Raw genomic sequence first — 25881 nt, 5'->3', positions numbered from 1 at the left:
TGAAAGTCGTTATTGTAGAAGTCGAATGATACCTGAGAGTTGTGAAGTTAATTTGTGCTCTTGCTGGCTTTCTAATGAACAATTTCTGTTGCATGAATCTTGGCATCTCGATGGGTCACAATTTGCAGCCTCAGCAGAGCCCAGGAGTTAGATTGCTTCAGAGAGAAGGTTTGCTCTTTTAAAGCAGTGTAGTAAAGCTAGACAAACTGCTTTAAAGGAAGAATTAATTTAAAGGCTATAACAAAAATCTCAACTCAAAGTGACAACCCTACCCCTAGAAAAGTTTGTCTAAGTGACGACTAAGGATAAACTAGAAGAGTGAAGACAAGACTGAGATTTCAGAGAAGTGGGTTTGACTCCTGATTCAACCAGTTTCCAGTCTGACAAGGTCCCCGTGCTGTAAACAAAAAAGGAAAAGGAAAAAAAAAGTCTTTGTCTCCAAGATGCATGAGACCACTACTGACAGGGAAATGGACAGGTTCTCTGGCAGGGGGGCAAGATTACTGTGCACTTGCAGAAACTTCTCAATGTGTCCATTTTTGGGTGTTGGAGCAACCAGCCTAGCATTTTTTCTAGTACTTAGTTCATGCTACAAATACAAATTTCAAAAAATGTATCTGGGGAACAGTTATTTTCAGATTTGTAAGGAGATATTAGAAATGGCAAATGATAAGAGCAGTAATACAACCAGGGAAAGTGGGACAAATATGAAGAAAGATGTGAACAATATTCTTTGATGTTATTCATTTAACAAAGATAGAGAAGACTCGTTTCATAGCTGACTGTTGCGATCTGTGCTAAGATAGTTTATGGCTGCATCAGTTTTTACACTTTTCCTCAAGTTGTTTGGGGATGTAGCATTTACAGTACATTTCTTAAATACAACGCGTGCTTCGTATTCATGCTTTCCTTAATCAGACATTCTGCGCCGTGGCTTGGGGTTCAGGAGAGCAGTCACTGCATGAGCTCTCTCCGCTTGAGCAATGAAGAGCACGTTGCTGTACATGACAGCATTTCATCTCTGTAAGGCTGGGGACAGTAACGCACAAGCAGCAGGTGCAGGCATTAATCTCCTTAGCTATCCAGAAATGAACTGTCATGTAAAGCAACTTGTTCTCTGCTGCTGCTGCTGCTACCTAGTCCCCTGTCCTTCTGCGTCCAAGATTACCTTTGCATACATTAAGCATATTCTTGGGATAACGACATTTTCCACCTGGGAGTAGCAGACCGGGGGAATATGAAGCCAGGAGGTGCTGCAGTCCACGGGGCCAGGCACTAGTGGTGGTTGTGGCAAGTATGGAGGCGGTGGGAATGCCGCAGGACATCCCCTTTCCATGCCTGCAGGTCACAGGGTTTGAGGGGTGCTGTGGGGGAGATCCTCAGGACTTGAAGGAAGCTGCCATGTGTGGGGCGGTGGAGAAATGGGCTGGTAATTTGTTATGTCTGAAGCGTGCGCGATACATTAGAATGTGTCCCCGCTACCCTGGCCCATTTGCTGCCCGGCTTATGTGTAAAATAGTCCTTTCCCAGTCGACTTCCAAACCCTTTGGGTTTCTGCTCACCTGGCCAGAGCATAGCCTGTCCTACGTGGGAAGGAGGATCCTGGAAGAGAACAAGTCACTTAAAAACCAGCTCCAGCTGTAAGTGAGTAAATCATGCGGAGCACTCTAACTTCAGCATATTGGCAGAGATTAGCATAATAGTGGGGGTGGTTTTGTGGGGGGACGCAAATTCAGGTTAATTTGCAGTGGTGGGAAGTGCTGTGCTGTGTAGTGTTGGTAGGGTGACAGTGTACTACACATTACCAAACAGCAGAGGTGGACTTGGGAAAGAAGCAGCTCAGCTAATGAGATTTTGTTCATTAACAGGAAGCTACAGCCCAGACTCCCGAGGCAAAATGCTGACTGTCTTGCTCGTACAATACCTGTTTTCAGCTGTGCTATAATGCGTTTTGGCATCAGCGCTGAGTACAGTGGGAATCCAACCAAAATACACCCCTCGCTTTAAGTATTAGCAACGAGCTTCTGAGGTTTCTTGCATACAATTACTACCCAAATGCACAGCTGCTGTTTTAATTTAGATATTAATTTGCTTGTGTGCTGTGATTTTGCCACTTAAAAGGCAACGTGGCTCAGAGAATGAAATGGAACCACTGCAAATGACCATTCTGGTGTAAAACGTTCACATACTATGGCTAATAATTCATGTTATATGTTTTCTACCCTTTCTGCCCCAAACCTTGTACAATCACAGTGTGTGACCTTCTCCCATATATTTACAGATGTTTGATTTAATACTACTGTGCTCCGCTGGTCACAAATTAGAAACCTGCTGAATGAGGCTGCCTAATGTCAAAATGAACTTGTGCTAGTCAAGCCAATTTTGCCAAATGAAGAGCAGAAAAAGCTGTTTAAACTGACTGGAGAACCACTTTAAACTGTACTCTCTGGTTAGACACTAGAATAAAGTGGGATTACCTCTTGCCTTATTTAAATATTAGAATATTATTGCTATTGCATGGATGGATGGATTTTGCATGAATGTCAGTAAAGTAGATCTCTAGTTAATTATTCTGAGAGTTATAAAAGTAGGTACAACTATTTAGGTTTGATGTTGGCTTTTGCGAGATTTCTGCCCTCAATCATTCTCTGTCTCTGCTTCTTGGCTATTGATCTTTATCCATTTGTAACAACATAGGGAGATTCCTGACCAGTCAGGTTTGCTGAACTTGAGGAAAAAAGGATGGGAGGGATGTGGAATTAAAAAAAAAAAGGAGGTAGAGAGCCTAGAGGCAAGAAAGAAGAGGATAAAAATTGAGACTAAAAGATAGGACAGAAAACCCAAGACAAGGGATGAAGGTCAGAGATGAGAAAACAGAAAGTGGGATTGAAGTATGTATGTTTTACGCTCAAATCAGTCAGATAGCTCAGGTCTGTGTTTCTCCTGTGATGGAGTTTATGATCAGGACTCGACAGATTCAGCTGGGGCCGGATATCAGTTTCCTCAGAAATGCTGGGGATGATGGGGAAGGAGATTAGAGCACTGATTCATTGCTCCCCAGCTTCGAGCTGACCTGCTGAGGAGTGCTGAATAAATAAATACGATACAGCAATACAAAACATGTCCAGCAAAGCCTGCAAATTAATTGCATATCCATTATTCCTCTACAATGTTTCTTTTTCTTTATGTTTTGGATTCATTCATTAACATTGCTGTGCTGTCTTTTTGAGTGCAGGTCCATATTTTAAAAATCAAAAGCAAAGGAATCTATTTGCTTCTGGTTAGGGCCAGGGCTCTGGCACAGGCAGCAAAGTTACTTGTGCAGGGAGTTGAGACCTCAAAGATTTGCACTTTTGGACTAGACTGAGATACAGACAAATGCGATTTCTTGGAATAATCTGGGCTATTACTGAACGATACCACTTTCTTTAGACACAAGGGAGTCAATGGCAGGTATAAATGACCACGTCCCAGTACAGGCAATGCACATTTAAGGGCCAGTTTAACGCTGGCTAAACGATACTGTCCTGAGTGCTACACAGTGTGTTAGCACCTGTGGCATCTACAAGACAGAGGTAGATATCTCCCAGCGTTTCTTATCCCTGCTGCTAGAGGTGGTCAAGCTAGAAACACTTTAAGCTGCCTTTTCGCTCTGTTTCTGCATGTGTGCTTTCAGCTACTGAAACTCAATACTGTTATTATCTGACCTATAGTTTCAGAGTGCTGCTGATTTAGTCCAAACCAATTTACAGCACTGAGGAGAAACAGCGCATGTAAGTTGGTAGTGAGTCTTTTGCTTCTCGGGATCTTAAACCCCTCTTCCAGTGGCCTTTTCTGTTGGCATATTAAGAGATATCAGTCCCTGTAGGAACCTGACATTGAAAATGGATGTGGCAGACAAGAAGTTATTTACAGATAAGGAAGGGAAGCGAGTCAGTGTGTGATAGATCCAGGAGTTAAACTTCAGCTGCCTGTCTCTGAACATTGGCACCGTCTGTCTTTCCACAAAACATCAGTGCTGGATCTGTTCTTAGCACTTGCTGGGGATTTCTCTACTTTAACTATCATTGCCGGTCATAACTGTGATTACTGAGTATTCAGAAGGTTTCCTTTTCTTTTTTTTCCCTTGTTTGTTCTTCCTTTCAGTGGCCATGGAGTGAACTTGAAAAGATTTGGAGGCAAAGGGTAGGGTGGTGGCTAGGAGGGGTGACCATGCACTTTGCTGGTACTGGAGTTTTACATGCTGTGATGCAGCAGAAGTCTGATGGCACATGTCAGAGCTTCCCATAGGCACCGCGCATTTGCTCTCTGGTCTCAACAACTTCTGTTTGAACTATCTTGTGTGCTCCTGATGATGGAAAGGGTGGTACTTCACAGGCACTTGGGCCGAAGGTGGAGTTGGAGGTAAAGCAAAGTCAGGAGCCTGCTGCTTCGGGTTGCTCTTTGAATTTTAAGATTTTTTCTTTTAATTGTTAGAGAGTTTGAGAGTAAGAAATCAGCAAGACCTAGGAAATGAGCGTGAATGAAATTAGTCACTGCAGGGGGAAATTTCCAATCTGTAACCAAATACTTCAGACCTTTCGTGGACTCCTGAAATAACTGTGTGGATGCAGACTGTTTCTGTAACTCGTATGAGAGGGACTGTACCGCAGTTTCCCTCTGTGGGCCCTGGGATCCGTCCATCATAGTTTCCAGCTTTAGAAAACGATAGGGTGGGTGTTAATGTCAATGAACTAGCTGCATTCTCCTTCCATCATCTTCATTTGCTGAGTCTACTGATGGTGGGGGTCGAGTGGCAAGAGGAGAGGATGTGCTCTCCTGTAAATAAACGTGTGCTCAAAGACGTACATTGTCCGTGTGTTTCCTCAAATAAGCAGGCTCTGCATGGAGGGTCATAGCCGATTAAATCATCCTGTATGTTTTCAATGTAAATAAGCCTTTCTTGCTTTCATTTTCCCTCAGAGGGAAATCTTTGTATTAAGATTTGGTTGAACACCTTATTATTAGCTTTATTAGTATATATAGTACACACAATCTGTTGTTATTTGCATGAATGCAACCACAATATTCAAGTGGACCCGTGCTTTTCATCTGCTTACAAAGTCTCATGTATTTACAGAACCAATTGCTAGTCAAAATAAATAAATAAATGTCTAAGTCATATTTCTGATCCTAGGCAATAATCTGTCTTCTTCCATCTGGCTCCCTAAATACCTGGGTGCTTAATTCAATAAGAAGATATTTATCTTTTCTTTCCTTTTTCTACTACTTTTAAGGGTTTTTTTCCCCTTTTCCACATCTGGTGCTTAGATTCCTAACTTCCCCCCCTCCCTTTCCCCATCTCCCCAGAAGCGCCTGCTTAGAATTTAGCTAATGGATTTCTAATTCAATTTGGACTTCTGCTGGGATAAATCAGCCTCATACAAAATAATTTATGGTTCTTGAAAAATTGGCTGTGGATGAAATTAGGTAACTAGCACCAGGCAAATAATAATCTCATTAAGATCCATGGAAGAAAGTAGTGAGTAGGTAGATATTCATGAGGACTAATGTTAGTCTCAGAACACCAGTCTCACCAGGATGCCCCTAGCCCGTGGAGAGAGCCCTTCAGAGCACCTAAGGTCAGGCTCCTGCTCCAAATCCTGCTCTTCAACCTCTCCATCGATACAGAGGGAGACCAGTGGCAAAACTTGCATCAGCTCCAAAATAGCCAAACTTTGTTCCCTAATCATTTCATAAACATAGATTTGTTTGTGGTCCCTTGTGTAACTGTTGTTGGCTGTTCAGTAAATGATGCTGACAGGTATTTTGGAGAAGTTTTGAAGGAAGAATCTGAGTACCTAGTTGTTTACTCAGTTCGAAGGTAGTGAATTAGAGTGCTACCTATTAGGCTGCTACATCCATTTTGCAGCTGGGACCCTGAACCTGGCAGAGTAGATTTCCCCAAGGTCGCTCAAGAATATCTATCCCCTGGGTCTCAGCTTGATGCCTTAACTAGGTGGCCGTATGACTGAGTTATTGTTTTAGGTATAGGCAAGTGTCCTGTGTTTCTCTGGGATGGAGTGATCCCACTAACTAGAGTAACTGGCACTTCAGATAGCTCATGAAATCAGGATTCATGACATCCCACTAGATCTCAGTTTTATTAATCATGAGATGTTGGGTCATCACTCTTTGCTGAGAACAATGCTTGCATTGAAAGCATTAGAAATCTGGGAGCAGAGCTCTGCAGCAGTTTTAATAATGGGAAAAGTAAGGATAAAAATAGCCATTCTTGCTGGGACCAAAGGATTGACATTTTAACCCTAACATACTGATGCGAAAGCAAGCTTAATTATTAATATGAAACAACATAAAAAGCTAAGAAAGTATTTGCAAATTCAGTTACAGATCCTCTCTCAAGCTAGCAGTATGGGACTCCTTTCATTGTGCCCTAGCCATCAACAGTACATTGCACACGGATTTATCTATATTAAACCAACTTGTGTTGTGTGATATGATTTACCACTGGCCCTAAAATCCATCTGCCTACGGCTGACGACTCTACCCTGAGCTCTGTCATTGTTTCTAGTACGTGATAAAGCCTTAAGGAATCCTCGCTTGAGAAAAGGCAGGATCAATTCTTCATTTGTTTGTTGTATTTGGGACACCACATTCAGGCTGTTGAAATAGCAATCAGATGAAGAACCTGAGTCTGAACTTTTAATTCTAAAAATACATACAGAGTTAATTATCCTCGGATTTTTCCTGAATTGTATGCTTTGGACTATACCCAGGAAACTTGTTTCCAGTATGTGTTGAGAATATATTTTATGTGCTATAAAATGCATCCTACCATCTAACCACAAAGGTTAAGTTAGGTCTTGTAAAAAGAGATTTTTCATATTATTGTAACAGACACCTACTTTCATGTTCATGTAAATATGGCAGGCTCTGTCCTGTGTGACAAAGAGTGCCTGAAGGGGACTTGAGAATGAATAGGTTTAAGAAAAAGTATTTTAGCCTAAGCCTTGTCCATCTTTAATTAGTTATCAGGGTTAAAGGAAGGGTCAAGAGCCTGGAGCTGCTTCAGGACTAATGTGTCAAAGGAAAGTGAAGCCTAACACTGAAGAGGAAATGATGCTCCTCAGAGGTTTAATAATTTTTTGACCCTGTGTCAACCATTATGACTACTAATGGCAGCTGGGGCAGAAATGTTTCAGATTAGACTTTGCTTTGCAGGTGGTTAGGAGGGGATCCCATGCCATCATACAGACCCCTCGCAAGCTAGAATTCAAAAAGAAAAATGCATTTCAGTTTTACAGGCAGGATGGAAAATCTCATAGTCTGACACTGAAGTTTCTCCACTGTTCATACGTTGCCTTCATATCAGAGAAAACAGAACTAGCAATAATATGCAGCCAAACTGCATGAACTCTACCAGCACAACCATATCTAACAGGAGTTGTGTTGATTTTCTAATTAGATTAAATGCCCGGAGCTCACACTTACGGAATACAGTGCGTGCGCTCAACAAAGTAACACTTACATGTGTACAAAACACTCTGTGCTTTTATTACGTGACAGAGTAAGGGAGATAAAGTTTTGGAGACAGTCTACAACCCACTTTTTTCTTTTAAAGCGTGAATATTTTATTAGTTTTAAACAAATGGAAAGAGAGAGCAACAGGACAAAGGAAAGCAATCTTCCACAGGATAATAATTACCAAGAAATGTCCCTGATGTCATCTGCTGTTTGCACAAGCACTGTAGTTCTGTTTTCAGGTGCTGTACTTTTGATAGACTTGGCACAGTAACTGAGCCAACCTTATCCAGTAGCTCTGTAGAAGCATAACAGCAAAGTTTCCATCAGAATTAATGAAAGTTGTGAAGAGGGATGTGACAGGCGGTCCACAGGACAGGGCGGCAGAGAGACAGGACCTTTGTCTCTTCACTCGACATTTCACACTGTCAGTGCTCGTAAGTCAGCCTCACCCCCCCAATGATTTGCCTCTGTCCTGTTTTATCTATTTATATGGTTAGGCAGCCTCATAATAAATAGCACTTGCAGATTACTGTGTTAGATTTCTTATACTGACAACAAGTATCATAAACCTCATTGCCCAAAGAACAGCTTGGTGTTCTTCATGTACAAAAGAAAGTATTTTCATTGCCTTGTGTGAAATCATACCATGTTCTGGCATTTTCCTACACGGAGTCCAATGCTAACAGGTACCTGTACCATGTCTGGTGTGTTTAGGCAGCAGGGGGTAGTCTGACGGACTTTGTCTCGGGGCAATGGTGAAGTTCTGCATACAGAACCTTAAATGTCATGTCTGTGTGTATACCTGCAATTTTTGTCTTGGATTCACAATGGGATGTATAAAGACGTATCTCTCTCAGAGGCCCGCGAGAATCATTTTGAGGACATGTTTTGTCTTTGGTTTGCTTCTGATCTGATTGATGAAAAAATTGCCATTAGCCTCAAGAGAAGCAGAAACTTTAATTATAATTATGAATTAAATGAACTGGGGGAAGATGTCTTTTCCCCAGACAGTAATGTGTGACTTGCAAGCTGCTTTATAAAGCTGGTACAGTCAGTGTTTTCCTCATCTAGACCTGATTCTCCTTTTCCTTACTCTGATGCAAATCAGATCTGTCTCCACTGGAATTAATTGTTGGTTACCAGCAGTGCAGTCTACCAGGGTAAGCCAGGCAAAATATATTCCAACCATTGACCTGAGAGAAAGAGACGGTGCTATCAAAGCAAGGGAAATGGAGCACAAGCTGATTGCTGTAGGTAACATGGTTGCACAGTGTCCACGTTGGCCATGGCCAGGTGACAACTGCTCACTCTTTCATCTTCCTCTGCCATTGGTTTTACATCTGACCGTGCAGCGTTCACGTGAAAGAGGAGCACGGAGAGAAGCGCACGACGGGAGGGGCCTCCGCTCAGCGCGGTGCTGCCAGCGGGGAGCACCAGCAGCCGCTCGTTCGGCTTCTTCGGCTGTGAAACGTCCCTGCTCTTGAGCCACGGCTCCCAGTCTTAGCAGGCACCCTGTCTAACGCCGGGCCGTGAACTGCTGTTGCAAGGGAAAGCATGGCGTTTTCTTCTCTCTTTCTCCTTTCTGAGAGAGGCTAGTCGAGGTAAGATGGGCATAACGAACACGATTACTATATTAGGCCTTTGGTAGCCTATTTATTTATTTGGCATGTCCAATGTAGTAGGCTTGTCATTGAATAATGGAAGCCTCCTTCCTGAACTCTTTAGTTGAGCCAAAAATTCAGTATTTCAGATATCTTAGATGCCCATCGTCTGGGTTTTAGAAAGGACTCCAGGTTGGCTGACAGTAGATCACGTATTGCTTCCGATGCCTCTGTGGAAGTTGCTTCTTTGGTAGGGGTACGGGACAGGAAAGGATGTGTTTGGGTTTTGTTTGATGTGTGTGTGTTTAGAGGGGGAGACTTTTGCGCAGCAGCCTTCTCATCTATATGTAGCCACTCAGTGGATACATTCCTCATTCTTTTAAGCGTGTGCAAAGCTTGTGTTTAAGCTCCTGGGGATGTGTTGTTAAGCTGAGATCTGCTAGGAGGGTCTTCACTGACCCGTTGCAGGTGCAGGGGAGGTTCATTCCTCTTTGCGGTCTTTATTTATTCTGTTTCTGGACTGAAGTCACCCAAAAAAAGATGAATATTGCATGCCCTTTTGATTTCTCTATCCCTTTTCCCAGACCATGCCTGCACTCTGCTTTCCCTGCTGAAAAGAACATTTCATTTTGTGGGTGCTCAGTAAATTTGAGTCTGAAATTCCCTTGACCTTGTTCCCCTCAGAGTTCAGCAAGGTTCAGCAAGCATCTGGTTTGTGGGCTGCCACAAAACCAAGCCTCGTCTTTAGGCACGTAAAGGCCTGCAGTGAATTCAGCTACAAGCAAGCGGATGCCAGCCTCCCAAGCTGGCCAAATATTATGCTGTTATAAAATTGCAATCTTCCTGGGCTATTTGGTGAAATCTTCCACATTTGAGATGCTGGAGAATAGTGTGTGATTGCCTTATTGCATGCCCACCTTGCAATCAGCTGGAGGTAGGGCTGACAGAGGATGAGTGCTGAGAAAGCCATCCTCCTCCTCCTCTTCCCCCGGGCAGGGCAGGAAAATGTGTTTTCTCTTTCAGGGCATGGGCTATGCTTTGCTGTGCCCATTCTCTGTCCCTGTGCGGTCTCCAGGGCTGAGGCGGGGAAGAGGGGTCCCTCTGACACGGAAACGACTCACTAGTAATTCTTGGAAAAAGTCCTGTTTTCTGTCATTTCTCATTCAACTTGGCCTAATTTTGGATTCATAGCGCCATCGGTCTTATGGGGCTCTAAGGTGGAGGCAGGCTATATGGCATACAGGATTTTTTGCTTCCTTGCTTCCCATTTGGTGGCACTGTGATACCGCGTGCCCTTCCTAGGACCACGGAAAACCCTGTGACCAAAGGACTTCCAGCTGAGCAATTTTCCCTTCCTGAAAATGTGTGCACTGTAAACCAAACCCTTGCCTCCATCCTTATAAGCTGCCTTACCGAGCTAGCACCTGCTGTTAATTTCACAGTAAACAGTACTTGTTGCTCTAGAAAGCTTTTTAATCATAACGTTAAAAAACTGAACAGAAATCCCATCCATACAGTTAACTCCAGCTGCTTTTCTTGCAATGCATGGGGAATGATCTTGCCAAGTGATGGGCATCCAAATGCAAATGGAATTAGCTTTGCAGCCATTCATTTTAAATTGCTCTTGAATCATTCTGAAGTAAATTCCATTTGAGAAGAATTTGCTTCAGGTCTCGCACAAAGAGATAATGGTCCAATATATTATGATCTAAGCAATAATAGTTTAAGTCTCGCAGTTCAGAAATATAGTGAGTTATATGCTGGGTTGATGAGAATTAAAGCTTGATATATAGTAATAAAACTAGTGATCTAGAGATGAATAGATTGGTGTACGGAGCACAATATTTTCCTGCCACAGATTAGAGCGGGGATACTAGTCCATAAAAAGGGAAGTATACCATAAAATCTCCTTTTTCACTTGTTATGCATGAAGAGCTATGGTATGTACAGTTTTACAAACAAATGCATGAAAAGAATAAAGACTGTTGCTAACATCAAAAGGTTCCTGACTTAGGCAAAGATTTGTTTTACCTTAAAAGATAATTGAACTAAAATTAAACTGAAATTCCTATGTGACAGTCCGTGCCAGCTTCTGTTAATGCTGATTTCAGTGACACTTCACCTATTCCTATAGATTTTGCATTTGACTTGCCTTTAAAAAAATACCTGGTTGTCAGATACTACAGAAGGCAAATAAAAGAGCATATCTGTATTTGGCCCAGCAACTAAAATAAAATTTCCAAATTAAATTTATAGATTAAAATGGCTTTTTAAAATTTATTTTCTTAATATGAATGAATTGCATGAGTGAAACCAGTTTAGCGGTACCATTAATCAGGTCTTTTGTCTTGCTAATATAAATCAGTCAATAACAACAGATGGGCTGTACACTTTATTATGTGAAAATAAAGATGAATGCGACGTACTGCAGAAGTAAACTTGCAGCTCGAAGTTACTGAGCACAGAAGGGGATTTGTTACAACAGGGGAGAACGATGCGTGCCTCGTATTTGCATTTGATCAAGGTTGTAAGGGGAACTTGCTGCATGTGACATTGACATAATGATTGGAAATCAAATATGTGAATTTTTAGTGCCTGTTTGTATCTACACTTCCAGATCACTCCCAAATGGTTTAATTGGCTTTTTTCCTCCAGACAGAAGAAAAAATGTCTAACTCCTTAGGACAGTTAAATAAGTGAGATATAAAGTTTACTGCTTTGTTGCGCCGTCAAGAGATGAACATTTTAAATAACCAGTGATAACCGTAAGGAAGATTGAGATCAAAGTCTCAGGCAAGATTTATCATCTTGCACAGAGGTGGAGCACGCAACAAGAGGCGACCCCCATCCAAATTATAGGCCCAGCAGGCCACGTGGTTATAACACAGTCAGCCCCGAGAAACCTAAGACAGAGCTTGGTCTTTGTATGGACAGAGGAATGACCTGTGTTCACCAGAGCTGGTCAGGAGAAACTTTGATGGAAATGTTTATTAGGTTGTTAGAAACTGTGGCCTCATGAAAACACAGATTCATGAGATTGCTTCGGTTTTACCAAAAGTTCGTTTTGTAGAGAATTGCAAAAAATCTCAACACAGTCAAATGTTCTATATTGACTTTTTCAGAGGTAAATGTCTGTGTTGGATTTTTCAGAATACTTTGTTATGTAATTACACTGCCATTATAATTATGCTCGCATGGTGCTGCGAGCATTACAATGAAAGCATAACAGCATATCAGTCTAAAGAAAAAAAATGAAACGCAAGACTTGGATCCAAGATGTGTGTTAAGGTTGATGGTTCAAAACCCTGCCCCAAATCAGCAGCCGAATCGGCCGACTGTCCTAAGCCATGCCGCAGCTGTGCCTGTTGTGATGGGCAAGCCATCACGAGGGGATTTAAGGTTCTTCCTCCTCAACGCATCCTCGTCCCAAGAGGCGAGTATCGCAGCCTGGCACAGGGGACCCGTGGCTGCACATCTTCTCTACCTGTGAACCACCATCCCGTGGCTTCAGCTGGTGGCGGCTGGCGTGCCTGGGCGGGAGGGGAGCAGTGGGTTGCCTCCCCGCAGCAGCTGATCCCATCTCTTTGAGGAATGCAGGGAACACCAAGTGACTTCCCGCTGCGATTCGCACAGGCTGATAAAGCTGCCTGTTACCTTTCAGCGGTGAACAGCAGGAGCTCGGGGCCCTGAATGCTAATGGAGGTAGGACTAGCTTTGCCGTGTGATTGGGGGTTTTTCTGCCAAACACAGAAAAACCCAGTCGTGGTCATATTCTTGGATGCTCCTCTTAAGAATCTGCTCTATACAAAAAACCCTCCAATGTTGCTACTAATAGCAACAGTACGAGGACAGGGATTGAATGAACATACTCCAGTTAAAAAAGCCCAAAAAATCTGTTTTAGCTACTATCTTAAATTTATTCTAAAAGTGCAGATTTTAACTGCCAGTTTCCAGGGACAAGGCAGCCTCTGTGCACTCTGTTTGTGTGACAGTTTGTGAATGGTTTCCATCTATATCCCTAACATTTAAGAGCGGTTCAGATGCCTCTCGATAGCAATGAGAAAGAGTGTGGAAAAATAAAGCTGGGCTTTATTATTGCTTAAGAAGAGTAAGGTGGAATTATAGCAAGAAGCCAGTAAGAAAAGTGGCTTGTACCTGACTGCGGGATGCCAGGCTGGCGGAGAGAAACAGCTATCGCCACAATCAAAACATGAAACTAGGTTGTCGTGTACTGAGCAGTGCTGTGAATCCACTTTAACATAAAAATAATTTAAACTTTAGAAGCAGTTACCTTCAGGAGGGAAAGCCAAAGCCCACACACATTCTCCAGGCTGATTGAAGAAATAATTTTAAACCCCACCTTTTTTCTTTTCTGCAGCTTGCTTATCCTTCCTTTTAGACTTTCTCGTTACAACTTTGATAAGATGCAGTTAATTGGTCAGGCAGCGTAAGTATTGTCTTTGATAATGTGCAGAAATCTAGTGGTGAAAATAAATACATTTGTTCTTCCAGTCACCAGAAATTAGTGAAGCAATACTTGTTTAATTATAAAACATATGTGTGCTTTGTTAGTTTCCATCTGTCTGCTTGCTGATTTGCAATTAAATGACCAGAAGAAAAAGATACATCCTGTGGCAATTCAGGGGAAATGATTCATCTCTAATGTTTCTGTGTTGTGGATGTCTATGGAGCAGTGTGTGCAAGAGGGAGAAGGAGGGAGTGGGGAAGAGGGGGAGATATGGATAGGAGGGGATGAGGAATGCTGAAAAGCCTCTTGCTTCGGTTCAAACATGTTTTGTTGTCGTGAAACCAAGTGTGGACTCCCATTAACTTATTGTAACTCATCTTTCTCTTTGCAAAAAAGTGGGGTGCAAAATGGAGCAAGGAAGAAATACCTAATGGGGAGAGGAAATGGGACTGCAGAAAAAGGAGGCTGGTGTGGTCAGAGTGAAAAGGAAACCACAGAAAAAAAGGAAGGATGGGAAAGGGATAAAAATTAAATTTAATTTGAGTATTCGGACATGATTAGTTGGAGATGGAAATGGGATTGTTATAGTATGTCACAGATTCTCCCTTTGCTAGAAGAATGTCAAGCCTTATTTAGTGGCCCTTTCTTCTATCATTGAACCAGTTCACTTCTATTAACTCTCAGGGAGTGATGCGGTATTGAGTCAGGCCTGTTACTCTTTGTAAAATAAGACACCCAAAAGGGCAGAAGTATTTTTAAATTAATATGAAGGGGAAAAAAAAAATTGGTGAACATACGCTCTCTGCATAAATAGTTCAAGAGGTTCACAAAATCTTTTGCTGTGTAAGGTATTCCCATCACTGATAAAGACGTACAGTCTACCTCCATATAGCTACAGGGATGGGTACCATATTACCTTCTCCCCCATCTCCTTCATCTGTTCCTCTTCTTTCTTGTCTTTCTGCAAAAGCAGTAGCTGGAAGGAGAGCCTTTCGTGCCCCTTGTAATTCTGGACACAGCCTGCACAGGCATGTCTCAGGTACAGGGAGGTAGCTGTCTGACATTTCATCTTCATGAAGACTGGCAGGGAGAAGATAGCCAGCCTTCCACAGTATTTTTAGTTTGATGTTCTGTGGTGTTTTATTGATCATCAGCAGCGTGCGTCACTGTGTGTAATGACAACTGCTTCAGAGGCAGGAAGGGGGAGGTTGAATAAGGCCTTCAGGACTGTCAGCTTGCTGCTGGTGCATCTGCCAGTAGTTGGTGCCCCCCACCCCTTTGCTGCTGGGAGCCTCTTGGATGTTCTTGTGCACTGACGGCAGGTGGAGAGGTGGATGGGAAGGGGGTTATTCTCTGCTGAATTGGTGCTTTCTGATGTGGAAGACTTCCTCTGCAGAAAGGGGTAGAGGGGTTGTAAAGGGGGATTTGTGAAGAGGGAGGGAGAGAGAAAGGAAAGTACGTGTGTTAGGTGTTTTCAGTGTTGCCTCCCTTGCATTGGATTCTTTTCTCCTCCTCCAGACCTCTTACGTCAACTTTATTCATTACCAGCAGCACCAGAGAGGTGCAGAGGTTCCTTATGTCAATAGCATGCGTCCGTGTTGGCCCAAAATGTCACCATCTCCCAGCTGCTCTGCCCCATGTCCCAGCTCCCGATTCCTTTCCGTAGTGAGGACTGCACGGACCAGTGTACAACAAACAAAGTAAATAAAGCAGAGCTTGGCACCTTCATTAGCAGTCTTAGCAAGAGAGTCAGAGTACGAACAAAGAGGCACAGACTGGACTTGCATTTAGTCTTTTGCCCTTAGAGCAGATTTCAAATTGCTCATCTGAAACGAAAGGCGCTATTTCCTATTTGTATCAGCCTCAGCCAATACTAGCTATGTGCATGCACTTGATTAAACAGTGCGATAAGTCACTATTGAAAAGTGTGACCTTGAAGCCTCCAAAAGTTTCTATTATTTCTTTTTACGGTTTTGCAGGCAACTCTCCCAAGCGCTAACATAATGCTTTATTGCTAGTACTGCTGGTGATGATAACAAAGGACCATTCCCAGACATGTGAATGTGCACAACCCTGTCACATCACATAGAGGAAAGAGAGCTCAGGATGTAAAGAACAATTTCTTCTAGTCTGAAAACAGCAGTGCATTGAAGCCTCGGTCTAGGAATGCTCCTAAGATAACATTTTATTCGAAAAGTATGCTCCTTTTGAAATTTTCAGAAAGTGCTTGTGAGTGTTTGCCAGCTGAATTTTGGTTGTTTCATTTGTCCTTTTTGTCTCTTCTCTACAGATGATGATTTTTTTCATGAACTTCCGGAAACTTTTCCGTCTGATCCTCCAGAGCCATTGCCCCACTTCCTCATTGAACCCGAGGAGGCTTACATTGTGAAGAACAAGCCTGTGAATCTGTACTGCAAAGCGAGCCCAGCCACGCAGATCTATTTTAAGTGCAACAGCGAATGGGTTCATCAGAAGGACCATGTGGTGGATGAGAGAGTAGATGAAACCTCTGGTGAGTTTGTGTTATGTCACAGAGGGGTGGGAATTAAAAATCATTAATATCAAGCCCACCGTTGTAACCTAGCAGCTATTTCATATGGCAGCTACTTTTCTTTACTCGTGATACAGCTGTGAATTCTGTATCTAGCATTATTGAACATTAGCTGTCACAGCACAGAGGTGGTGTCTGCATCCAGGTCGGTCAGTAAAACATGATTGTAGAGCACCCTGCCCGAGTTTGAAACAAAAACCCAGGAGAACCGTGCACAAACGAAATGGAATTGCTTTCTCAGCCAGGTCTACTCCCTGTTCACTTCCCCAGGGTCACAAATTCCCAGGGGCGGCACTGTATTGTAGTCACAGACCAAGAACCACATTCTCCCCAAAGTGCCGAAGAGCAATTGGGTTGTTCCTAGAATGATGTTCTCTTGGGGAGATTTGAGAAAAAAAGGAGAAATTTAATCAGCTTCCAGCAAGAAAGAAGGAGAAAGCACACCTGGGCACAGTTTAGAGCAGTGTATTGATCCAGAGCAAACACGTGGCTGTTACTCCATTACACTTTTCTGCCTGGTCCATAGAGCCTGTATGAAGAACTACAGTAGTTTAGCAAGGAAAAGGGGAAAAAAAAAAGAAGCCAAGAGCCTCATCCTTCCTCGGTCAATACCAGAAATCCCACTGACATTCATGGAAGAAAAATAGGACCCTATTAGTACCAAAAGAAAGAAAAAAAGGGTTTAAAAACTTGAGTAATAAACCAGTGTAAATCAAAGATATGATTGTCCCCATTTGGGAAGACTGGTAATCAATAGGGTTTGAGTCACATGCAAGGAGAGAAGCGGGACTTACTGCTGTTTTGATGGCTCTGAGAAATAACTGGATACCAAGCAAGAAGGTACCTTTCATTTGGGAATTACACCACCACTTGGTCTAATTACTTAGAAAAATAACTCCACCAGATGTCTTGGAAATCTCTTGTGAACTGGGTTTTGTTTGTTTCAGCTCATTTATTTGCACAGAGATCAAAAGCATGAGCTTTTAACAGTACTGTGGTGCTCTCAGCTTGAAAAAGAGAAGGTGGGTGTAGGAAGAAAGGCTGTAGAAAAAATCTGTATTAAACTTTGGGCCTGTTTATTTGTGTGTAAGAATTGGCTTTTCCAGCAAGTTGACTGCAGCAGAAAAACTAAGAAAAGAAATTCTTATTACTTAATACATCTTCAATTTCTTTCATCCATGGGAGTCCGCTGAAATGAAGAAGGACAAGCAGGAGGACAGCTATCACTGTGTTAATTTTTTAAGCTTTTATTAACATCAGCATTCAGAAACATGAAAATGTTTCACTTCAGATTAAATTTTTCCCTACAGGTGAAAAATTCCTTCTTTTTTCTCAAAATCTCATTGTAGAAAAACTTCATGATGCCGTAAAGGAAATTGCATTCTACAAGTGTAGAAGGGCAGTCTTGAAAAGAGATGCCTCTGAATATATCAGAGGACAAATGTTTTGCATAACAAACAGCAGCAATTATATGCAAACGAAACCCATATCCAATTAGAGATTAACATAATGTACTGGAGTTTGGGGGGGGGGAGGTGTCAAAAGCTGTGCACATCAGATTATTAGCACAAGAGCCACAAACCCAGTCACACTAATAGCTTGTTAAAATGAAACTGTCATCAGAACCTAAATTTGTCAGTCAACCTGGTCGTTGCCAAAAGGTTGATTAATGCACGTCACGGTTGCAGTGTTTGTGCACCTTCCTGTAAGCAGACTGAGAATCTAGGGCTCATAGCACATAGTTAGTATAGAAATGGGTAAACAATGTATTTAAGGTAGTGGTAAAATAATAGCTTCTTCAAAGCAATGGAAGCTTGGGAAAATATATCCACCGCAGATGGAGCTGGAGAAAAAGTTGTGGGAGACAGTGACAGTGAGGATTCATTCTGGTGCACGAAGAAGGAGGTATTGGCTTTGGCAGCTTGCATCAGTCAGGCTGGCAAAGCCCTTTGACTCTATCTCTTTTGAGGCTATTTTGGTTTCTTTTGCTATTTTTAGCTAGCTCGTGCAGTAGTTGTAACCTCGGGCACAGCAGTAGCGACTGAGCTGCTCAGAGGGTGGTGTAAGGATGGCAGCCCAAGCCTACACTGCTGCTAGCTTCAGGCTTGCAGTTAGAGAGGCTGGAGAGATTGTCCACAAACCAGGTTGGGTCTAGCCTTTACTCGGGTAACCCGGGGCTCAAAGGGATCCCAGTTACACAGTGTTTCTGCGGGGTGAGTTGTGTAATCCCAGCAACTGAAAACTGGGTGCATTCTTCTTTCCTGATATTTTACTGTTCCTAAGGTCTGCTCTGCCTACCTACGAAGAAGAGCACCATGCTGAGGCGGTCTTCTGCTGCTGTTTTTGAACCAGGCTTTTTCCTTCAGTTCTTTAGGTAGAAAAGCAAAGCAAAGGAAAGCAGGACAAACAGACAATAAAATATATGAGAGAAAAAAAGTAAAGGTCACCTGTGCTTTCTTTTCTAAAGGACGGGTGATCAGGAAGAAAGAGGACTAAACCACAGGTGTGATGCTAGCAGTACATCATCCTGGGATTGTAAATGATGCATGAAAGAGAGAAATAGGTTTTGATTTGCAAAAGATTATGTGTTCATGGACTTTGAGCCTGTGCCCAGGAATGAAATCTATGTAGAGATGATTAACTCTTCTTATAAGGCAAATTTGTTTCTGTCATTGATAAAACCAGAGACAACAGCACAGCGATAGCAGTGGCACAAGAGATGGAATGAGAGTGCAGCCGAGCTCTCATTGAAGAGAGCTGCTAGAGAGAAATGTTGAATACATTAAGAAGGTTAATTTTTAAGAGAGGAAAATAAATATTTATCTCTTTTTCCTATGTATATATATTTTTCTTTGTAACAGAGAGAAGGTACAAAATAAGAGTTACAGTTATATGCACTTTGCACTGTGGGATATTTTTAAACAGTAGGTAAAGCATTGCTGTAAAGAACATGCACAGGAACTCTGTGGGAGTTGTTGCCTTCTGGTTGGAGAAGATGAGAACAGTAATAGTGACAGGGTGTTCTAGTACCACTTTATTTAATTAAATTAGCCTGAAGAGAGAGCCTTGCAAAAAAATTTCCAATGATTGAGTCTGAGAAGCCAGGAGCTTTACATAGAAGATCATTACATTCTGTTTTTTAATCCTCAGACTCTCTAGAATTTTTCTTTTTTATGGAAAAAGCTAAGCATTTTCATAAAGAAGTCAAATGGGTGCTTTGAAAATCTTTAGTGCACATCTTTGACTCTTTCATTTCCTATGTACATGAAATACAAGGCAGGGCATGGTCTTTTTTATGTTTTTACTGGAATATTTTCCCATTAATGTGGAAAAATATATGTAAAGAGTAAGAACACTGGTTTTAAAAAACAAAGATGAAAGTTGTTTTGAGGGAACACATTTGATTTTATGGCTGACTGTCATAAAAGATAACATCAATGAAAGTAAAAGGAACCCTGCAGAACTGATGCTTTTGCGGGCAAGAAAATTCCATTGTCACAGGGCAGGAAGCTCAATAGCATCAATAATTGTTAGAGCAATTTGTGCACATTTTCCAAATTACTGTACCTCTGAAAACGACTATGTCAAAAGATTTTATTTTGCATGTGTGCTTTTTATGGAGAAATATTTTCAGACACGCACACACCAGTTCTGCAGTGGTGGGAGAGTTGTGAATGTATAGAAAATCAGCGTCCTGCACCCCTTTCATTTGTCCAGAGGGATTAAATGCTGCTAAATCAAACCCCACATCCCAGCGGTGTACAACGGAGAAAAATCAGGACTATAGGGACCTTGTTTTTGTCTTTTCAATTTGGATATGCATTGTAATAGTTTCTCCGTGACTATTAAGGTGGAATGATCTATAAAACCTCTCTTGCCCTCTGCAATGCCAGCGACATGTTCTTCTTCTCTCTCCTTCAAGCAAGGAGAAAACAACATTCTAAGTGCTAATTAAATAGACATATTGGGCAATTCAGCCGGCATTATTGTTTGCCTACACTTTCTGTCTTCTTTTGCTGGGATGCATAGGGAGAGGAGGGCTCAGGGAGTTTGCTGATGACCTCCTCCATGTTCCCAAATAGCAGCAAGATGGAATAAGGACTCTTGAGCCTGGCCTGAGGCCCCAGCTGAAGCAAAATGAACAGGCTTATCTGTGCAATCTCGGAAGAAAGGCATGCTGAGGGAGGCTCTGTTAAGGAGCAGGTGAAGTCGCCAATCCTTTCTCCCATGCCCTGCCTTCAGAAGCAGCCTCTCAGAAGACCTGATGTCCCCCAGGAGCATCCCCGGTGCCACCCAGCCTTCAGCAAGGAGGATAGGTGGCTCCGAGGACTTTCCCTTCAGCTGCCCCTTCAACTCTCTGCCGCCCCGCAAATCAATGAAAACGATAAAGTTAGAATCTGACTCAGAATAAGATTTTTGTCTGATTAAGAGGGTTTATTGAACTGCACTGAGGTGGATGAATATGCTCTTATTTTCGGACAGAAATCTTAGACTTCTTTGTTTCAGTTTCTTTACATAGCCGCTGCTGTGATTCCTGCACTTACCTCCCACCACTACCTTTCCCCATTAATAAAGTATTTTTGGATGACTTGCAGATTTGATGAAAGGAGACTGAGCTTTTGATGTAGGGTCAGCATTGATCTGGCAAATAGGAGGTTGTTACCTTAAGCAATGGGTTTGGCAGCCTGTCGAGGGAGTAGGTACCCAGCTAGCTAAGTCTTTAATAGATCACCTTCTCAACAGAAAGATCAAAGATTGACGTCTGCCCTTTTGCCTTTAAAACAGCTCTTACAAGATGCTGCAGCCAAGACAGCAGTGGGGAAACCTCCACAGCGACTGTCTCTGCTCTTTTGGCACCACGTCTAGAGGCAGAAAAATCACTTCCAGCACACAGTGCTCTATCGCTTTATCTTCCTCTCTGTGTGTACATCTCACAAAAGCCGTTTATTTTGGTGTTTGTGACACCACGCTTTGGAAGGCTGCATTGCCCTAATGACAAAAGCCCCATCAACTTGTTTGGACGTTGTTTAAGGTGGGACTTTTCATTATACAGCAAAAATCATTATGCAGCCTCTCATTTTGAGCAGCTGTGCTCGTTTGTCTTAGTATTTTTTTATAAATAAGAAAAACTGTCGTTACTTTTTAAATACAACACTTCTTTGAATACCAGGGTTGAAGAACTTAATTTGGGAGCTCAAATATGAAATTCGGGTGCCCCCTGTCCCCATGTAAGCACAGCTCAGGGAGGGGAGTGCAGAGGGGTACTATTTTACTTGTTTTCTGTGACCCACAGATCTTCCTTTCCTTAATGTTCTTTTCCCTCTCTGCACATCTTCCTTCCTTAATCTCTTTTTGCTGCTTCTTGACCTGCTGTAGCCTCCTAATTTTCTGTATTATTTTTCAAGAGTCCAAAAGATAGGGAAAAAAGCTATTTTTCCTGAACAAATGTGGCCAGTTTCCCTATTAACTTCAATAAGGAGATGACGAGGGATGCTAAATGCTGCAGTTATACTTAGCCTGCAATATTTTGACTCTCTGGGGTAGAATACCTTGGGGTTATGTTAGTAAGGGTAGCCACACATCATAAATAAGGATTGTTTTCATTCCACTGTTGTCACAAGTCATTTTATTTTCCCTTTATCATTGGATCAAATCCATTACAAACATCAAGCACCCCAATTCAAAATAATTATTTCTCAGCAACATATTGCCAATTTTAGCTCTGCTCCTTCAGTACTCTGCCCTAATCCAACTCATTTCAAGGAAATGTAAAAATGTGTCTGTGTATCTCTTCCGAAATGCTTCTATTAATAGTTTTGAGATGCGAGTTAGAATTGATACTACAGTCCATTTTCTTTAGTAATTCGAAGCCTGTCCCCTCTTTGGAAGGATGCTGTAAGTGAAACATGTTTGTATGTATGGTCTGGAAGGCTGCAGCTGGTGCAGAAAGGAGCAGACAACTCTGTTTCTCCAAAGAACTGGAATTCTCCAGGGAACTACAAGCCGTTTACTTACATAAAAGTATATGAACAAACCCACAGTTTTTTCCTATTTGACATTTAGGTTGCAGCCATTTTAGATGTCACTGGGGCCATCTTCTCTCTGCCTATCACTCCCCGTGGCCTGGCGGGCAGCTCTCCTGGGGAAGAGGAGCCCCGTGCCCATCGCCGCTGCAAGAGAAGTTCTCTCTTCTTGCAGTTTGCATCTTCAAATGGTCCCTAGCATGCCCAGATCAAGGGAATACCTGACAACAAAGCTGCTGCAGACATTTTTTGCAAGCAGGCAAAGTTTCCACTTTTATCTGGAGTAATTAGTATACTTTGATAGAAAAAGAGCCAGTTTGGAAACTTCAGAAGCAACACACACGCGGAGGCAGAGAATCACCATTTTCTAGGGTATAAATTCAAAATGGTGTTTATTTTTGTTGGAGTGAGTGGAAAAATCACTGAGGGCAGTCCTGACCTAAAGAAGGGAAATAATCTTTTTCTAAACAGAATAAGAACATTGGGCGAGATACTTGCTTCTGGAGGGAAATGTGATTATAGGCAGTACAAAACCACTCCCCAAACCCAGGAAGCTTATCTTTTTGTATAGAAGCCTGCAAAAGACTGGCGGTTTTGAGTTTAGACTCCACTGAGTATAGTATCCACCATGTATAACACACTTATAAAACTTATATTAACATATCATTAATTTCTTCTTTAATCAAACTGTTATATGTGGGGGTTTTGTCCCTATAAGTCTTTGTGGAAGGCTGCTTCTAGCTCTTGCATGTAGACACCTTCTTTACATGTTCACAGCCATTGACACCTGCCTGTTCTGCAAATGCCGTCCTTTCCAGCAGCTCTTTGCCCTGCGGGGGTGCATGCCCCGCCACCTTTACCGACAGCAGCCCTGGACCTCGGGAACCCTCTGCACTCATGCTGCTAAGCTGACTGAGCCGGGCTCTTCCAGCCTCGGCACTTGCCCTATCCTTCAGGGTATTCGGGGATGCTGACAGGGGGGCCCAGAGGGAGCTACTCTTCCTGCAAGTTAATCCTGCTCACGCTCTTCCTGTGAGTAATGATGAGTAATGATGGGAAGGGTCAGTTGCCTATTCCAAATTTTCTGTGGATTCACCAAGTATGTCTGTGCAACTCACTCAACATCTTTGTTGCTTACCTCTGCAAAGTGCTTTGGGACCAAAAGATAAAAGCTTTAGGATATTTATTCATTTCTTATGGCAGTATTAACTTCCTATCTGCAGCTGTTCGCCTAATTGTCCTGAAGATTTCCTGTGGGCTTCTAGAAAAACAAATCTGAGACAGGAAATAAAGTTATTTAGAATAATAAGAAGAGGAATATGGATGCCTAGTGCATTCATCTGAAGCATTTGAGGATACCCCTCTGACTATTTCCAGCCTACACCTTATCTCCCTCCAAGTTTTCCCTTCGTTAAACCCTTTGTTACACACTCGTAACCCCTTTAATTCCCCAAAAGACAACTTCAGACATCAGTCCACCCACCACAGCTTCAGACTAGCCACAGCTTTGCGCAGTAATGCTTCCTTTTTCCATCTGTGTCCCCTGGCTCCTTTGGAGCCGAACGCCCTTTGTGTGGGATCTGGAGCCCCCATGGCGAGGGTGGTCTGGTGCCTGAAAGGCCAATAAATGTCAACTTGTTTTGGAATCGAGTCCCAAAGGATAGTCTCCATCTTGTGTCTGCTGGCCTAAATGGAAAACAACTGTTTTCTGGATACGGGAATGGCGGAAAAGAGCAGCAGAGCCAAGCTCTTGTGTGCTGTCAAACAAAAGCGCTGCAGTCAGTGGCACCCCGGCAGTGCAAGGGCAGGAACACTTGCATCCTATAAATGTAGGGGTTTCAGTTAATTAAATATGAGAATGAGGAGGACTAATAGGTCCATAGTTTCTTTGCGAAAATCCCTGAAAATACTCAGGGAAATGGAAGGTTCAAATTATACCCCACTTTTTCTTTGTTGAGAACAAGGTATAGTGTGATGCAGTCACTGGAAATGTCGTCTAACCCTCTTTAGAGACATTAGGGTCTTGATGACTGTGCAAGACGTTTAAGTGTTGCTGTCCTGAGTCCCTTGAAGTCTGTGTAAGCTTGTATCTCATTTGACTTAGTAGTATCTTCTACTTTTTTCTCCATTAGCTCATTAGACAGTGAAATCATTCTCTGAAAAGAGGTAGAAGAATTCCTATTGCTTAAAACTAGACTGGAGAAATCCTTCTTTTTTTAAAAAAAAAAAGCCATTTATATGGAACAACCGTTGTACATAGATCAGATTTAGCGAGGCTTTTTTCACTATGCGGGTAGGGTACCAAATCATCGCTAACGTGTAAGGGAAAGAGAGGTGGCTGTCACATGCAGCTCTGACCAGTACAGGATCTAATTTTGTGCTGCCTTTGCGGGTTCACCACTTGTATTCATTTTCTCATTCCCATGAATTCCCGATTCGTACATAAATGAGCAGCATGATGTGGTAGGTACCAGCAGGACTGCCATTCACTGGCAAGGTTATGTACAGCTCTTTCTCATCAGGTTTTGATGGGATGCCTTTCACAATTCCTCATAACTTCTCATCCCTCTTCATATTTTGATTGTGAGAGCAGAAAAGGAGTCTTTTGTCAGACTCTTCTGTGTCTCTTCTTCCCCCTGAATACTGATCTTTAGGCCCTCGCAGCCTATTCTATTATTTGCTCCCAGGTTTTGATTTTAGAGAGGACCTCGGTTGCTTGATTGCTGCTTTTGGCTTTCAGTGACTTGTATAATGATGTTTCTGTAATGAGTGCTGACACTGCACCGGGGTCGGTTGCCGTGCCCTCCTCTGAAGAGGAGTAAGGATTGCCAGGCCTGAAGAATAACGATGCCTAGAAGTGGATCAGGTTTGCTTTGGGGTTTAGTTTTAATCCTTTTGTTCTTCAATTAAGGTGGACACCCGTATTGGAATTCAGTCAGAGTGGGTACCCAGGGGGGAAAAAAAAAAAAAAAAAAAAAAGGCAGCCAGCATTACAAGGATACTATTGATGACATTTACTTACATAATGAAAAAGGTCTTTTTTCCATGTTAAAGTCGCATGGATCTGCAGAGCAACTTGCTGGCACCCCTGGTGCCTTGCTGTAGCTGGCAGGGATCATGAGCTGTGCTGTTTCCAGAAACATGTACACACCAAATGACTGCTGTGACCACCGGCCTGCCTTTTCGCACGCCTTCCTGCAATGATTCTTTTATTCGCTACAAACTAAGAAAAATCTCCTGGCGTTCAGGAGCCGGTGTTTTAACTGCTGCCCTGGCACAGCCCTGAAAACACACTGGATGGGGGAGCAGACAGTAAATTCCCAGAGCTTCATCTCTGTCTGGTGAAAGTGACTTTACTTGACAGCACAGTGGACAAAGCTGCTTTGAAAGCAGCTGCTTGCCTTTTTCTTTTTTTCGTTTTCATTTTTTTTTCAAGATACCTAAGTGGGCTGTGAAATGGCATCCCTAGCATGCAGAACAACAACAGCAAAAAATGGTGGGGCTTTTACACTTCTCCCCCAACCTGCTGTTCCTGCACATCGTGGGCTGAAAAATAGGAAAACAACTGCTGAGGAAGGCTCCTGAGTGACCCCTTGTGTCACGTTGCAACGGTCCTTGTTCCCACAATAGCTGCACCAGCCACTGAACTGTGTCATTGCATCAAGTTCACAGAAATAAGGCATTTTCACATTGTCTCTACTTCTCAAAGCCACT

The 25881-nt window shown here is 42.5% G+C and overlaps 1 protein-coding gene across 1 annotated transcript in view; it reads left to right on the top strand.

Moving 5' to 3' along the window:
- The window catches only part of UNC5C (unc-5 netrin receptor C), a 269505-nt gene that overhangs the window by 156056 nt on the left and 87568 nt on the right, over positions 1-25881 (top strand). The window contains exon 2 of the mRNA XM_075499275.1: positions 15884-16105. Within this exon, the coding sequence (XP_075355390.1) occupies positions 15884-16105 (222 nt within the window). The remainder of the gene's footprint in view (positions 1-15883; positions 16106-25881) is intronic.

This window comes from Mycteria americana, chromosome 4, assembly GCF_035582795.1.
Source record: "Mycteria americana isolate JAX WOST 10 ecotype Jacksonville Zoo and Gardens chromosome 4, USCA_MyAme_1.0, whole genome shotgun sequence".
In the NCBI taxonomy this organism is placed as follows: Eukaryota; Metazoa; Chordata; class Aves; order Ciconiiformes; family Ciconiidae; genus Mycteria; species Mycteria americana.
This window is presented reverse-complemented; position numbering and strand designations above follow the sequence as displayed.